The 13,431-nt window shown below is 42.1% G+C and overlaps 2 protein-coding genes across 2 annotated transcripts in view; both read right to left on the bottom strand.

Annotated features, from left to right (window-relative positions):
* Positions 1 to 2,399, bottom strand: part of SUN3 (Sad1 and UNC84 domain containing 3) — a 41,364-nt gene extending 38,965 nt beyond the window's left edge. The window contains exons 1-2 of the mRNA XM_056138433.1: positions 2,278 to 2,399; positions 1,421 to 1,485 (exon numbers count right to left, since the gene is read on the bottom strand). Of these exons, the coding sequence (XP_055994408.1) occupies positions 1,421 to 1,485; positions 2,278 to 2,399 (187 nt within the window). The remainder of the gene's footprint in view (positions 1 to 1,420; positions 1,486 to 2,277) is intronic.
* Positions 2,400 to 12,439: 10,040 nt separating this feature from the next.
* Positions 12,440 to 13,249, bottom strand: LOC130045498 (proline-rich protein 2-like). The gene has a single exon (XM_056138432.1). The coding sequence runs from the start codon at positions 13,247 to 13,249 to the stop codon at positions 12,440 to 12,442; it is 810 nt and encodes a 269-aa protein (XP_055994407.1).
* Positions 13,250 to 13,431: the final 182 nt, after the last annotated feature.

Here is a 13,431-nt window from a genome sequence, read left to right as displayed (position 1 = left end):
TGGAGGCCCGCTGGGTATTCTAGGGGAAAGGGCTGTTCAGATAGAGAAGGGAGCACCAAATAAAGGGTGTTTGGAGGATCCTCCCAGGAGGGGAGATGCATGTTGAAAGTAGACTATGGACTGAACATGTTTGCCACTCAATGCCTCTTTTGAAGACCACAACACCCAAAAGGAGAGAGAGAACAAGGGGAGTGCCCTGCCACAGAGGCAGGGTGGGATGGGGGGGATGGGGGTGGGGGGAAGGGATATTATCCATGGTAGTGGAAAATGGGCACTGGTGGAGGAATGGGTACTCAATCATTGTACATCTGAAACCCAAGCACAAAAATTTGTAAATATACAACTGTACCTCATGGTGTTTCACTAATAAAAATTTAAAAAAAAATCTGGAGGGATTTCTGACAAAAGCTGCTGGGTTTTGAGATTGTTTCTGAGTCTCTGGGATCAAGGCCTTTAAGCAGCTTGGTCAGGAGTCAGAGAGGCCGTTTGTGGGTGATGACTTGGGGTCTTGTTGTGGTGGGGAGAATAGGCCCGACTCCCCCCCATCTTGTGAGGTCCAACAAGTTTCGTCACTGCAGGCCCAAGCCTGACTGTCCAATGGCCTCTGGAGGATGATGGCCACCGAGCCGCCAAGAGGGAGTAGGCAGAGGGACAACACCCTTTCCTCCCTGGGGTGGCCCGGTGACAGTAACGTACTGTGGGGTCTGGATGCATTTCTGCCAAAAGCCACTGGGTTTTGAGATTTGTTTCTGAGTCTCTAGGATCATGGCCGTTAAGCAGTTTGATCAGGAGCCAGAGAGGCCATTCTTGGGCGATGACTTGGGGTCTCGTTGGGGTGGGGAGGACAAGCCCGACTCCACCTCCATCCCGTGAGGCCCTGTGTGTCTCGTCACTGGGGGCCCAAATGTGACTATCCAGTGGCCTCTGAAGGATGGCAGCCATTGGGCCACCAGGGGGAATAGGCCAAGGCACGAAACCTAGTCCCACCTGTGTTGGCCCAGCACTGGTAGCCTACTGCAGGAACTGGACGCATTTCTACCTAAAGCCACTGGGTTCTGAGATTCGTTTCTGAGCTCTGGGATCATGGCCATTAAGCAGTTCAATCAGGAACCAAAGAGGCCTTGCCTCCAATTATATAGCTAAGCCGGAGGTGATTTGTGGGTGTGTTTCCCACATATCTAACTTTTGGTCTTTTACTTTCTTGGTAAACTTTGCCCCAAGTTTTTGGGGTCTGGCCAAAGGCACAGAAGCAATTTTGGGGTATCTGGAAGTCTGAAGGCACCATCAGGCTGCTGATGCACTTGTCTCACAGGTACAGATTGACCTGCTGACGACACCACACCCCCAGTAATGTTCATTTTAGTCATGATTGCTAATCAACATTAGGATTGACTACCTGTGGATATGATGTAACACTTACCAAGAAGAAGAAAAATCAATATAAACATTATACTTAGAAAAGTCTTCCATGATGATTTAGTTAGCCTAAAAGGAATAAAAATAACAAAAAGGAATTTAATCGAACAATATGATTAACATTAAGTTGAATTCTAACAACCACTGCAAGCAAATTCAACATTTGTATTCTGAATCTGAACATTAATTAATCAATCTATATTTAATTTTGAAGTTAAGAAAAAAATAATTTGAGGATGGTTTACACATAGATAAATGTATATCCATAGATGCTCACTGCTTTTAGAATCCTACCAATGATGTTAAGCATTGAAAAAAGGAAAAAGAAAAGCTAAGACCACTAGTGAGAAAAGAAATAATTAGTAAATGATTAAGTTAAAATCATCATCTTGCTGTTGCTAAGGTTAATTTTTAAAAATAGAATAGCATTTCTTCATAATTCTTGTCCCTGGTCCAGTGACTAATCTAAATGCCCATGAGGAAAGAAAAGGGAAGCATGTCACAGGAAGTAATGTGATCCAGAGAAGCCTGTAGATGAAACCCTTTGGAATAATTTTCTCTAAAAGAAACATTATTTTTGTTCCATGGAGGGGCCAGGAGGGATAGTACAGTGGGTGAGGTGCTTGCCTTGCCTACAGCCGACCAGGTTACAAACCCTGGCACTCCATATGGTCCCTTGAACCTGCCAGGATTGATCCTTGAGTGCAGAGCAAGGAGTAAGTTCTAAGCACCACCAATGTGGCCCCCAAACAAAAATAATAATTAAAAAAAATAAAAGAAACATTTTAAGTGGGTTGTTGTCTAAGTAAACAATATGTATGACAAATGTCTAGTATAATGCAGCACCATGGAATTCCATACCTGCCGCAATCGGGATTCACAGGCTCTGGAAGCACCACATTTATGCTGGCACTGTTGCTGGTTTCTTCAGAGCTACTCCTTGATAATCCAGTCCGCCTTCTTGACTTTACTTTTCCACTCATTTCCTCCCCCCAGCTTCACTGAATTTAAAAAAATATGGTAGAAGGAAGAATATTGTTTTCTCTTCTTCTCTTTCCTACCTGATGGAAAACATGATGTTATACATAATTTAATTTTTGTCTTATTACTTCACAGGTTTTTCTCCTTCAGAGTGGAAACTGAATGAGCACATCTTGAAATAATTTGAGTATTCTGTTACATCACTCTTTTGTGACACATCGTAGTGACACACACCCTATGCCAGTGACTGCACAATATACCTCTCCACCCCATGGAATATTATCCTGACTAGATGCTATAATTGCTTTCTTGAAGCTTACTTCTTTCAACAAAGCAAGAAATGCAGAAGTCCTTCTCTACCTGCTAATCTGATGTAGCAAGTCAGCATTCTACTGAGGAAATAAAGAGGGAAAGAATAGATAAGGGGAAACAAGGAGGAAGGGGATAAATAAACAAAATCTCCAGCTAGTGCTACATATGCAATTGATTGGTCAGTCCTACAAACAAGACATATAGAAGAAATAATGAAGGGTTGGGAATCTCAGATCACTGCATGAGAGACTGACAGTTAAGGCTATAGGGAATTTTGGTTAGTTCATCATATACATTTGTGATCTGATTTGTAACAGGCTTACATGACCTAATTAGTATCTAACCAAACAGACAGCAGAAACAACTAAGGTACAGGAACATTGTAATACATATAAACCTGGATCGCTATTTAGAGGTGTGTGGTGGAAGAGGAGATAAGAAATTTCAAATAATGTATTTCAAATAAAGAGTAGTAAATGGAGAACAAATTTCAAAGAGGAGAAGAGATACAGCAAACTGGTTTCTGTCTAGGTTGCAGAGGTTCTTGTTCTGTGAAATTTCTATAACTCAGAGAGACCTACCTGAGATGCAAAATACAGAGCTGTTAAATAAAAGGGCTATAATGTAGGAGAACTCTGATGATCAATGTGCTAATCTTACACAACGCCCATCCACAAGAACCCAGAGCTGATTTCTTCCACTGTAACAAACAAAATCACTATTTTCTTAAGTACTTTGTAAATAATACATTATCACAAATATAGCAAAGGACTTGAAAATCTCATCTTTAAATGACTCTTTCCTTTGATTAAAAAAATTTTTTATTGAATCACCATGAGTTACAGTTAGAGACTTACAAACTTTTATGATTATGTTTCACTCATACAATGATTGAGTACCCCTCCACCAGTGCCCATTCTCCACCACCAATGTTCCCAGTATCCCTTCCACTGTCCCTACCCCTTCCCACCTCCTGCCTCTATGGTAGACATGTTCCCTCTTACTCTATCTCTCCTTTTGGGTATTATGGGTTGTAACATGGGTACAAAGAGGCCGTCATGTTTGGTCCATATTCTACTTTCAGCACACATCTCCCATCCTGAGTGATCCCTCCAACCATCACTTATTTAGTGGTGCCTTCTCTATTCCAGCTACCTTGTCCCCCAGCATATGAGGCTGGTTTCCAAGACACGGTGAGATCCTCCTGGCCTTATCTCTACTGTCTGTAGGTGTTAGTCTCCTATTATATTACTTTATAATCCACATATGAGTGCAGTCATTCTATGTCTGTCCCTCTCTTCCTGACTCATTTCCCTTAGCATGATACTCTCCATGTTGATTCACTTATATGCAAATTTCATGATTTCGTCTTTTCTAACAGCTGCATAGTATTCCATTGTGTAGATGTGCCAGGGGTTTTTCTTTTTTTTAAAAATTTTTATTAGTGAAACACCATGAGGTACAGTTGTAACTTACAAGTTTTTGTGCTTGGGTTTCAGTTATACAATGATCGAGTACCCATCCCTCCACCAGGGCCCATTCTCCACCACTAATGATCCCCGTATCCCTCCCACCCCCCTATTCCCCCCATCCCATCCCACCTCTGTGCCAGGGCATTCCCTTTTGTTCTCTCTCTCCTTTTTGGTGCTGTGGTTTGCAAAAGAGGCATTGAGTGGCAATCATGTTCGGCCTATAGTCTACTTTCAGCATGCATCTCCCATCCTGGGAGGATCTTCCCAACACCCTTTACTTGGTGTTCCCTTCTCTATCTGAGCTGTCTTTTCCTCTAGCGTGTGTGGCTGGCCTTCAAGCCATGGGGTGAATCTCCTGGTACTTATCTTGACTATTCTTGGATGTTAGTCTCCTATTTTGTACCAGTTTCTTTAACCAGTTTTTTCCAGATTCTGGCTATTGTAAACAGTGCTGCAATAAACATACACATGCAGATGCAAATGACCCCTTTCTTGATTTCCCACAAATAGCTACAATCTGGGGCTTCAGAGATAGTATATAGGTTACAGTGTTTGCCTTGCATGGAATTGACACTTCATTTAATCCTTGACACTGCATGGTCCCTTGAGAAACCTGACGTAACCCCTGCCACCAGGTATTCGATATGCCAGACACAGTAACAACAAAGTCTCCAATGGAGACGTTACTGGGCCCACTCAAGCAAATAACAAAAATCTACATTCTAAAATTTGACATTAAAGTAATTATCTTGTATTTTTAATATTTTGCACATCAATATAAATCAATAAATGCTGTTTCTGTGCCTTATAGGATATACTTTTCTGAGTTTTGTTACACAATCTGTTTTGTTGTTTTGTTTTGGTATCACACCTGACTAGGTTTGTTCTTCACTTATTTCTGGCTCTTTGCTCACGGATCACTCCTGGTGGTACTTGGGAGACCATATGGATTGTCAAGGATGGACACTGTGTCAGATGCATGCAAGGCAAGAGAATTACCTGCTATACTGTCTCTGATTTTCTATATTATATATAAAACATTAACTCATTTTTACTGAAGTATAAACTATAGAAATTTATTATTTATACATTGCTTTACTTTCCCATTCTTGTATATAGGTATTTTTGGATCTTTGAATTTTTTTCAGCAATACAATTAATATCCAAGTACTATTCTCTGCAAGTGTCACTGTGCATATAACAAGAAATTCTAATTTTTATTCTTTTTTTTTCAGTCATACCAGTATTTCTTTGGGCTTACTCCTGGCTCTGTGCTTAGAGATTAACTTCTGTAGTGCTTAAGAGACCATATATGTTAGGGTTGGAGCAATAGTAAAGCAGGTAGGGCATATGCCTTGCATGCGGATGACCTGAATTTGATCCCCAGCATGCTATACGGTCCCCGAGCACCACCAGAAGTAATTCCTGAGTGCAGAGCCAGGAGTAACCCCTGAGCATCGCCAGATATAACCCAAAAAAGCAAAAAAAAAAAAGGAAACCATATGTAATTCCATGGATAAAAGAGTTGTCAGTGCTTTGCAAGGCTACAGCCTTCACCTCTGTACGTCTCTTTGACCCAATGATTAGGGCTTCTGTAGTTTGTAGTAGGGAGTGATGAACAACAGAATTACTAATCATCCATCCTTGCCTCAAGATCAAAGAGAATCTAAAGGATAAAATAAGTTTGAGAGTTAGCATCTGCCTAATTTGCACAATGATGCTGAAGTTAAAGTGGTTGCATCTAAGCTTCATGAGAAAAGATTAAATATATTGCATTTAATTAGTTAGAAAAGTAAAAAATTATACAAGTCTGTCACTGGAGCTTACATCTGGGAATCCTCACTTACTACTAGTGGGAGTCTTTCTGCTGTCTTGCTTGCTTCTGATTCCAGTAAAAACGTTTTACTCCACTCAATTCAGTTGTCTCCTGTCTCCCAGTCTTTGGTGGCAGATGACAAGAAATTGTCTGTGGTAACAGAAGAAGGATGTAAATTAACGTACAACCGTAAATGTCTTTTTTTCTTGTTTTAGGTTATACCTGAGCTCAGAAAATACTTTTAGCTATATGCTCATGGAGGGCAGAACGAGAGTCACTCCTGGTAGTTCTTCATGCACTTTGCTGTGCTGGAGATAGAACCCAGGCCTACTGCAGGCAGAGAACACACTCATCCCATTGAGTTATCTGTTCTTCATCCAAAATATTTTTAATGCAAAGTCATGCAAAAGTTCACTCAGCCTCCTATTTGTGTTTTATTTAACCCGAATGGAGATTCTCAGTGAATATGACCTGTATTCTCTTTCTCTACTCTAGATCTCCTGGCTATGGCTATGCTCTGATACCCTGTTCTGTATGTTCTGTAGAACCATCCAAATCCAGGTATCAGCTGTTCTCAATTGGGAAATATTTTGTCACTGAAAAATGTTGGGGGACCACTGTAGCCAGATGTAAAAATGCAGAAACCATAGTATGTAGAAGGGTTGGAAAAGACAACTGATGAGTGAATATGGATAGAACACATAGGTAAGTGTCTGAAGATTGCAGTGTATACCAAGATAAAGATTTCAGGAGAAGAAGACTAAGAAAATTAGCTTATGAGTTAGGAAGAAAATGGAGTATGAGGTCCTGAATTAAGTAGTTTCAAAATTTGTTTTGGAATTGGATTGCTGGAATGTTTAACCATGTTTGCTTTCATTTAAATCTCAAGATTTAATAATAATTTAAGTTCTATGTAAGTTTATGGTAAAGGTAAAGGCCCTCCCGTTGATCGTCGATTTGCTCGAGCGGGCCCAGTAACGTCTCCATTGGAGACTTTGTTGTTACTGTGTCTGGCATATTGAATACTCTCGGTAGCTTGCTGGGCTCTCCGAGAGGGGCGGAGGAATCGAACTCGGGTCGGCCATGTTGGCCGCGTGTAAGGCGAACGCCCTACCCGCTGTGCTATTGTCTCAAACTCCTAATGTCTCAGATGAGCAATTTAAATGTCTCCTTCTGAATGCCAGACTTTCCTAGATATTCCTAAATATAATGCAAAGCCTAACAGTGTGTTACTATAACATCATATTACAAACCAAGTGAATTAATAACAACAGAAATTTATTCCTCACAGATCTAGATGTTGAAAGTCTGAGATAAGGGTGTTGAGAAACGTGGTGGCTAGTAACCATCCTCTTCCAGCTGCATCGATGGCATTTTCTCATTGTAAAGAGGAAGAAACACCAAAAGGACAACTGAGATCTCTGGGATCCCTTAATAAGAACATAAATTCTGTTCTGAGATGTCAACTCCTATGACCTAATCATCCCTCAAAGACTTGAGTTCCAAGTACTGTCACATTGGGAGTTAGCTTTTATATTTCATTTTTGGAGGATGCCTTCAACCTATAGTATATTCCCCCGAGGTTCCCCAAATTCATATCCTTCTTACATGAAAAAAACACATGAACTCAATCCAAATAGTTCAAAAGTCTTGTTAAAATTTTCTTCTAAGTAACATTTATAACCAAATAGATGAAAAATTCACTCATAGAAAAATTCTTCTCCAGCTATAAACATGTGAATCAAGTTGAACACTTCTAAAATCTAAAGTTGATAAATTTACATTCTAGATCTATTGATTTTAATATTTCAACTTTGTCACATAATCGATTTTAATCCTAGAATCATATCAACAGTTGCTGTTTTATTAAATAAAATAAAAAATAAAAGAAATTTTATTCATATTATTTTTATAATAATATAGATTTAGAATATAACATTTTATTTTTATAATAGATATATATTAAATAAAATAAAAATACAATATTCAGACTTAGGTCTCAATAAAGAGAGAAGTAATGAAAAAAGTACAGGGAAGTTCCCAAACCTAAAGAAGTAATGGAGTTCAGGACAAACTGACTCAAATATAGCATCTTAGCATATTAATTACCTTAAGCTGAAAGAACTTTAATGGGAAGTACAGAAAAGTATTCTAACACCTACCCAACCCCGCCAAATACACATACACTTGCCATTACCCCTTAAAACAAGACAAAAAACTCCGATTTGCAAAGTGTTCTCCCTACAGCATGGTAAGGGTAGGTGGTTTGGGAGCAAGGGGAGAAGCAAAAGGAATCTGTACAAGTGTTGTAACATTTTATGCTTATTTTCCCAATTATTTCTTCACCCTTAATTACCCTTACCCCAGACCTCTTCATTTTGTCAATGTTTCATTAATTTGTAGTTTTTATACATAAGATATAAGAGCTTGGTTTTTCAAACTGTGTTCTTCCTTGAACATGTATCTCACTCGCTTGTCTCAAGATTTCTTTGCTTTAACAGGTGCTGGCGCGGATGTGGCGAGAAAGGGACCCTCCTTCACTGCTGGTGGGAATGCAGGCTGGTCCAACCCTTTTGGAAAACAGTATGGACGATTCTCAAAAAATTAGAATTTGATCTCCCATTTGACCCAGCTATAGCACTCCTGGGAATATATCCCAGAGAGGCAAAAAGGTATAGTCGAAGTGACATCTGCAATTGTTTGTTCATTGCAGCACTCTTTACAATAGCCAGAATCTGGAAAAAACCTGAGTGCCCGAGAACAGATGACTGGTTAAAGAAACTTTGGTACATTTACACAATGGAGTACTATGTAGCTGTTAGAAAAGATGAAGTTATGAAATTTACATACAAGTGGTACTACATGGAAAGTATCATGTTAAGCGAAATGAGTCAGAAAGAGCGGGATAGACACAGAAAGATTGCATTCATCTGGGGAACATAAAGCAACAAAATGGGAGACTAACACCCAGGAATGGCTCAGATTAGTACCAGGAATTTTGCTCCATGACTTGAAGGCTAGCCACATGTGCTAGGTGATAAGGAGACTCAGATAGAGAAGAGAGCACCAAATAAAGGGTGTTGTGAAGACCCTCCCAGGGTGGGAGAGACATGCTAAAAGTAGTCTATAGACCAAACATGATTGCCACTCAATGCCTCTCTGGCAAAACACAGTACCCAAAAGAAGAGAGAGAGAACAAGGGGGAATGCCCTGCCACAGCGGCAGGGTGGGACGGGGTGGGGGGGGGTGGGGGGTGGGAGGGATGCTAGGACCCGTGGTGGGGGAGGATGGGCACTGGTGGAGGGATGGGTACTTGATCATTGTATAACTTAAACCCAAGCACAAAAATTTATAAGTCTATAAGTGTACTTCATGGCGTTTCACTAATAAAAAAATGATAAAAAAAAAAGATTTCTTTGCTTGACTATATCCTCTTTAAAGAAGCCTGTATTCTCTCTTGAACATGCACTTCTCCCTTCCTTGTCACATCTTTCTACATTTCAATAAAACCTACCTTGCTTCAAACACACACAGACACACACACACACACACACACACACACACACACACACAAATATCAAAGCTTTCTGCTCTGAGAACTTCCCAAACTTTAAATACTGCCTCATTTTTGCTTAATAATTCCATCCTTAAGGCATTTATCTCTTCTCATATTGTACTAAAAGCAGACAGCATCAGTATGAGGAATTATCTGCTTCTTCAACAATTTATTCAGGAATAGTAGTTAGAGATCAATCAGTAGCCAATGTTGTCACTAGCAAACTCTGAAATTACACCAGGTTCTTTTCACTCTATATCAAGAACACCTTACCTAAATTCTCACTACATCTGATACTGCAAATAGTTACAGTTATTACTCTAAAAGCCGAAGTTTTCATTTAAGGAATGAGAAAGCTGAATTAAATTCAAATTATTTCAGATAACAAGAAAGTTTATCAACCTGAGTAAATTTTGCACATGTCTATTATGAATCCAATTCAAAGGTCAAAAAAGACGTTCTTTGGTCATGAAAACTCTAGTGAGGCAAGATACTTCTTACTGAAGAAAACTTACTTAGAAAGATGGATGGGGAGGGAGAGAGAGGAAGCACATGTTCAAAAGTGAACATGGGCTTCTCAAGAGTGGCAAATACTGTCAAAGAGACACAAGAGATAAACAAGTGAGATACTTGTTTAAGAGAGAACATGGGTTTGAATAGCAAGCTTATAGTCAAATATATTTAAAATATTGTAAAATTAGATAGACCCTTTGTTTTATTTTTTTGCAGCATCATGCTTCACACTACTGTAGTAACAGTTTCATGTACATGCTATTTCAGCACCATACAACCACAGAGTGCCTTCCTCAAAGGGCTCAACTATTTTTAAGAACAAGGCCAGAGAAATAGTTCAACTGGCTGAGGCTATGTTTTACCTGTTTTAAGGGTGGCGTTTTCAATACCCATAATTTAAGGGAGTAATATTCAGGATATACAAGACACTGGTAGAATTGTACAAGAAAAAACCCTCCAACCCCATTGAAAAATGGGGAGATGAAATGAACAGAAACTTCCTCAAATAAGAAATGCAAATGGCCAAAAGGCACATGAAAAAATAATCTACATCACTAATCATCAGAGAGATGCAAATCAAAACAATGAGATATATTCTCACACCAGAGACTGGCACACATCAAAAAGAACAAGAACAACCAGTGCTGGCACTGATGTGGAGAGAAAGGGCTCTCTTTCATTATTGGTGGGAATGCTGACTGGTCTAGCCTACTGGAAAACAATATAGGCATTCCTTCAAAAACTAGAAATTGAGCTTCCATATGACCCACAATACCACTTCTGGGAATATATTCCAAAGGTGCAAAAAGGCACAGTAGAAAGGACATCTGCACCTGCATATTCATTGCATCACTGTTCGCAATAGTCAGAAAGAATATGGAAACCACCCAAATGCCCGAGAATTGATTACAGCAACTTTGGTATACAGTGAAATATTATGCAGCTTTTAGGAAAAATGCAATCATGAAATTTGCTTATAAGTGGATGAACATGGGGAATATCAGCAATGCTAAGTAATATGAGTTAGAAAGAGAGGGACAGACATAGAATGACTGCACTCATTTGTGAAATATAAAATAACATAATGTGAGACTGACACCCAAGGACAGTAGAGACAAGGGTCAGGAAAATAGCTCCACATTTGGAAGCCTGCCTCATGATCTGGGGAAGAAGGCAGCTGGGATTGAGAAGGGATCACTAAGTCAGTGAGAGTTGGAGGGATCACACGGGATGGGAAATGTGTCTTGAAAGTAGATAAAGGACCAAACATGATGACCTCTCACTATCTGTGTTGCAAACCATAATGGCTAAAAGTAGAGAGAGAGTATGGGGGAAATTGTCTGCCAGAGAGGCAGTGGAAGGGTGGGCAATACTGGGGACATTGGTGGTGAAAAATGTACACTGGTGGAGGGATGGGTGTTAGATCATTATATGACTGAAATTTAAACATGAAAGCTTTGTAACTGTATCTCCTGGTGATTTAATAATGGGGAAAAAGGTGAGGTTTGCAATGTGCTTAGAACCTGACTCTTTCAGCTAAAGATACTAAAAATTATCACAGAGTGTTATTCAACCACAGCATTTTATTTCTGTCACAAGAGTTATTATCAGTATTCCCCAAGACCAACATTACCAATCTTCTGCATGTTTGGGGGGACTTTATGAATGAAATTAGAACCTTGTTTAGCCAGTTGATCACCATCAGAAAAGTTTCTGATTTGTTTTCAGGGAAAACCAAAGTTCTATATTCCCATTCCAGTAGTGAAATAAGATTCTACAGTTTTATCTAATAGATGTCCTTATTTAACTCACTCTGGGTCATTGTCTCCATTATCTGACCCAGTATTAAGCTTTTCTCTTCAATCTTTCAGAAGAAGACTGCCATTGTTTTTTAGGCAACTGGGTTGAATTGTGAATCTCTGACAGGTAATCTATTCCTGAGAGTATGTGCATGACACAACCACTCTAATTCATGTAGTTCCCAAATCCAGACTGACCAAGTATTTTCGTTAAAGTATTTGAATACTATTCTGCATAAAATGGCCACAATTTGCAAAAAAAAAAAAAAAAAAAAACTTCTTTTCTGCAAAAAAGATTTTACTATGGATACACAAGTCTCAGAAATGTCTATTTGAGTTTTCCTAGTACTTATTCTTTTCCTTTGGTGAAAAATAATTTTTAAAAAGGGATGTCTGTCACGCAAGTCGGTTGAGTGTTTCAGGATCATCTTTCCCCCTATGGATTCTATGAATCGAACCCAAGGTCTCACACATGCAGACCAAGGAAGGCCAGGGAGAGATACTGAGCCGCTCCTCCGGGCATCCTCAGGACCACTTGGTTCCAACGACCCTCTTCCCGGGAAGAAACCCCAGCTCAGCAGGCGGCTCCCGGCGCCCGCTCCAGGCCCAGGCTCCTAGGTGCAGGGCGTGCCCGGGATGCAGGGCGTACCCCGGGTGCCGGGCACGCCTGCCAGCCTCCTGCCCACGCCTCGGCCCTAAGCCGGGCCGGCCCTGGGGACCGGGCCCGGGCGGTTGAAGGGAGCCGCGCCCCGTCCCTGTCCCTGATTGGCCAGCTCTCACCCCACGGGCGGCCCCGATTGGCTGACCTTCCGCCCACTCCTCCGCGGTTGGTCGCTCTGGCTGTTGCCCGGACGACGTGGGTGTGGCGAGTCTCTGGCCGCGTCGGCGTTTGCCATCGAGCAGCCTCCGGGTGCCACTGCTCGGCCGGGAACCCTGGGCGGTGAGGCGGCTGGCAGAGGGGCGCGGGTCTGGGGAGACCGGGGGACGGATGGGTCTGGGGGTCCCGGGGTCGCGGGTGGGTCTGGGGGGGGCCCGCGGGCGGGATGGGGGGGCAGGGCGTGGGTCTTGGGGAGACGGTGGGGGCGCGGATGGGTCTGGGAGTACCCGGGGTCGCGGATGGATCTGGGGGGACCCAAGGGGGGCTGGGGGGACCCGGAGGTGGGTGGTCAGGGGGAATGGGGAGTGAATGGGTCTGCGGGGGACCCAGGGGCCGGGTGAGTCTGGGGGAATCCCACCCGGGGTCGGATGGGTCTGGGGGGGACCGGGAAGGTGAATGGGTTTGGGGGTACCCGGGAGGCGGGTGGATCTGGGGGGTGGACCGGGGGAGCGGGTGGGTCTGCTGCAGGGCACCCACGGGCGGGTCTGGGAGGTGCCGGGGGCGCATGGGTCTGGGGGACCGAGGAGCCAATGGGTCTAGGGGGACTGGGGAGCCGGTGGATCTAAGGGGACCGGGGAGCGGGTGGGTCTAGGGGGACCGGGGAGCGGGGTGGGTCTGGGGGCTCCAGGCAGTCTGTGCCCCCTGGCTTCGTGGAGCATCAGCCCTGAGCGTGGTGGCTGGCGCGGGTG

The sequence above is a fragment of the Sorex fumeus genome, unplaced genomic scaffold (genome assembly GCF_029834395.1).
Source record: "Sorex fumeus unplaced genomic scaffold, SorFum_2.1 ptg000128l, whole genome shotgun sequence".
Taxonomy (NCBI): Eukaryota; Metazoa; Chordata; class Mammalia; order Eulipotyphla; family Soricidae; genus Sorex; species Sorex fumeus.
Note: the sequence above shows the minus strand (reverse complement) of the source record. Positions and strands in the feature narration are given on the sequence as shown.

Excerpts from the sequence above, each read along its gene's own strand:
- LOC130045498 (XM_056138432.1), bottom strand. The coding sequence starts at position 13,249 with ATGCGCCCCCGGCACCTCCCAGACCCGCCCGTGGGTGCCCTGCAGCAG.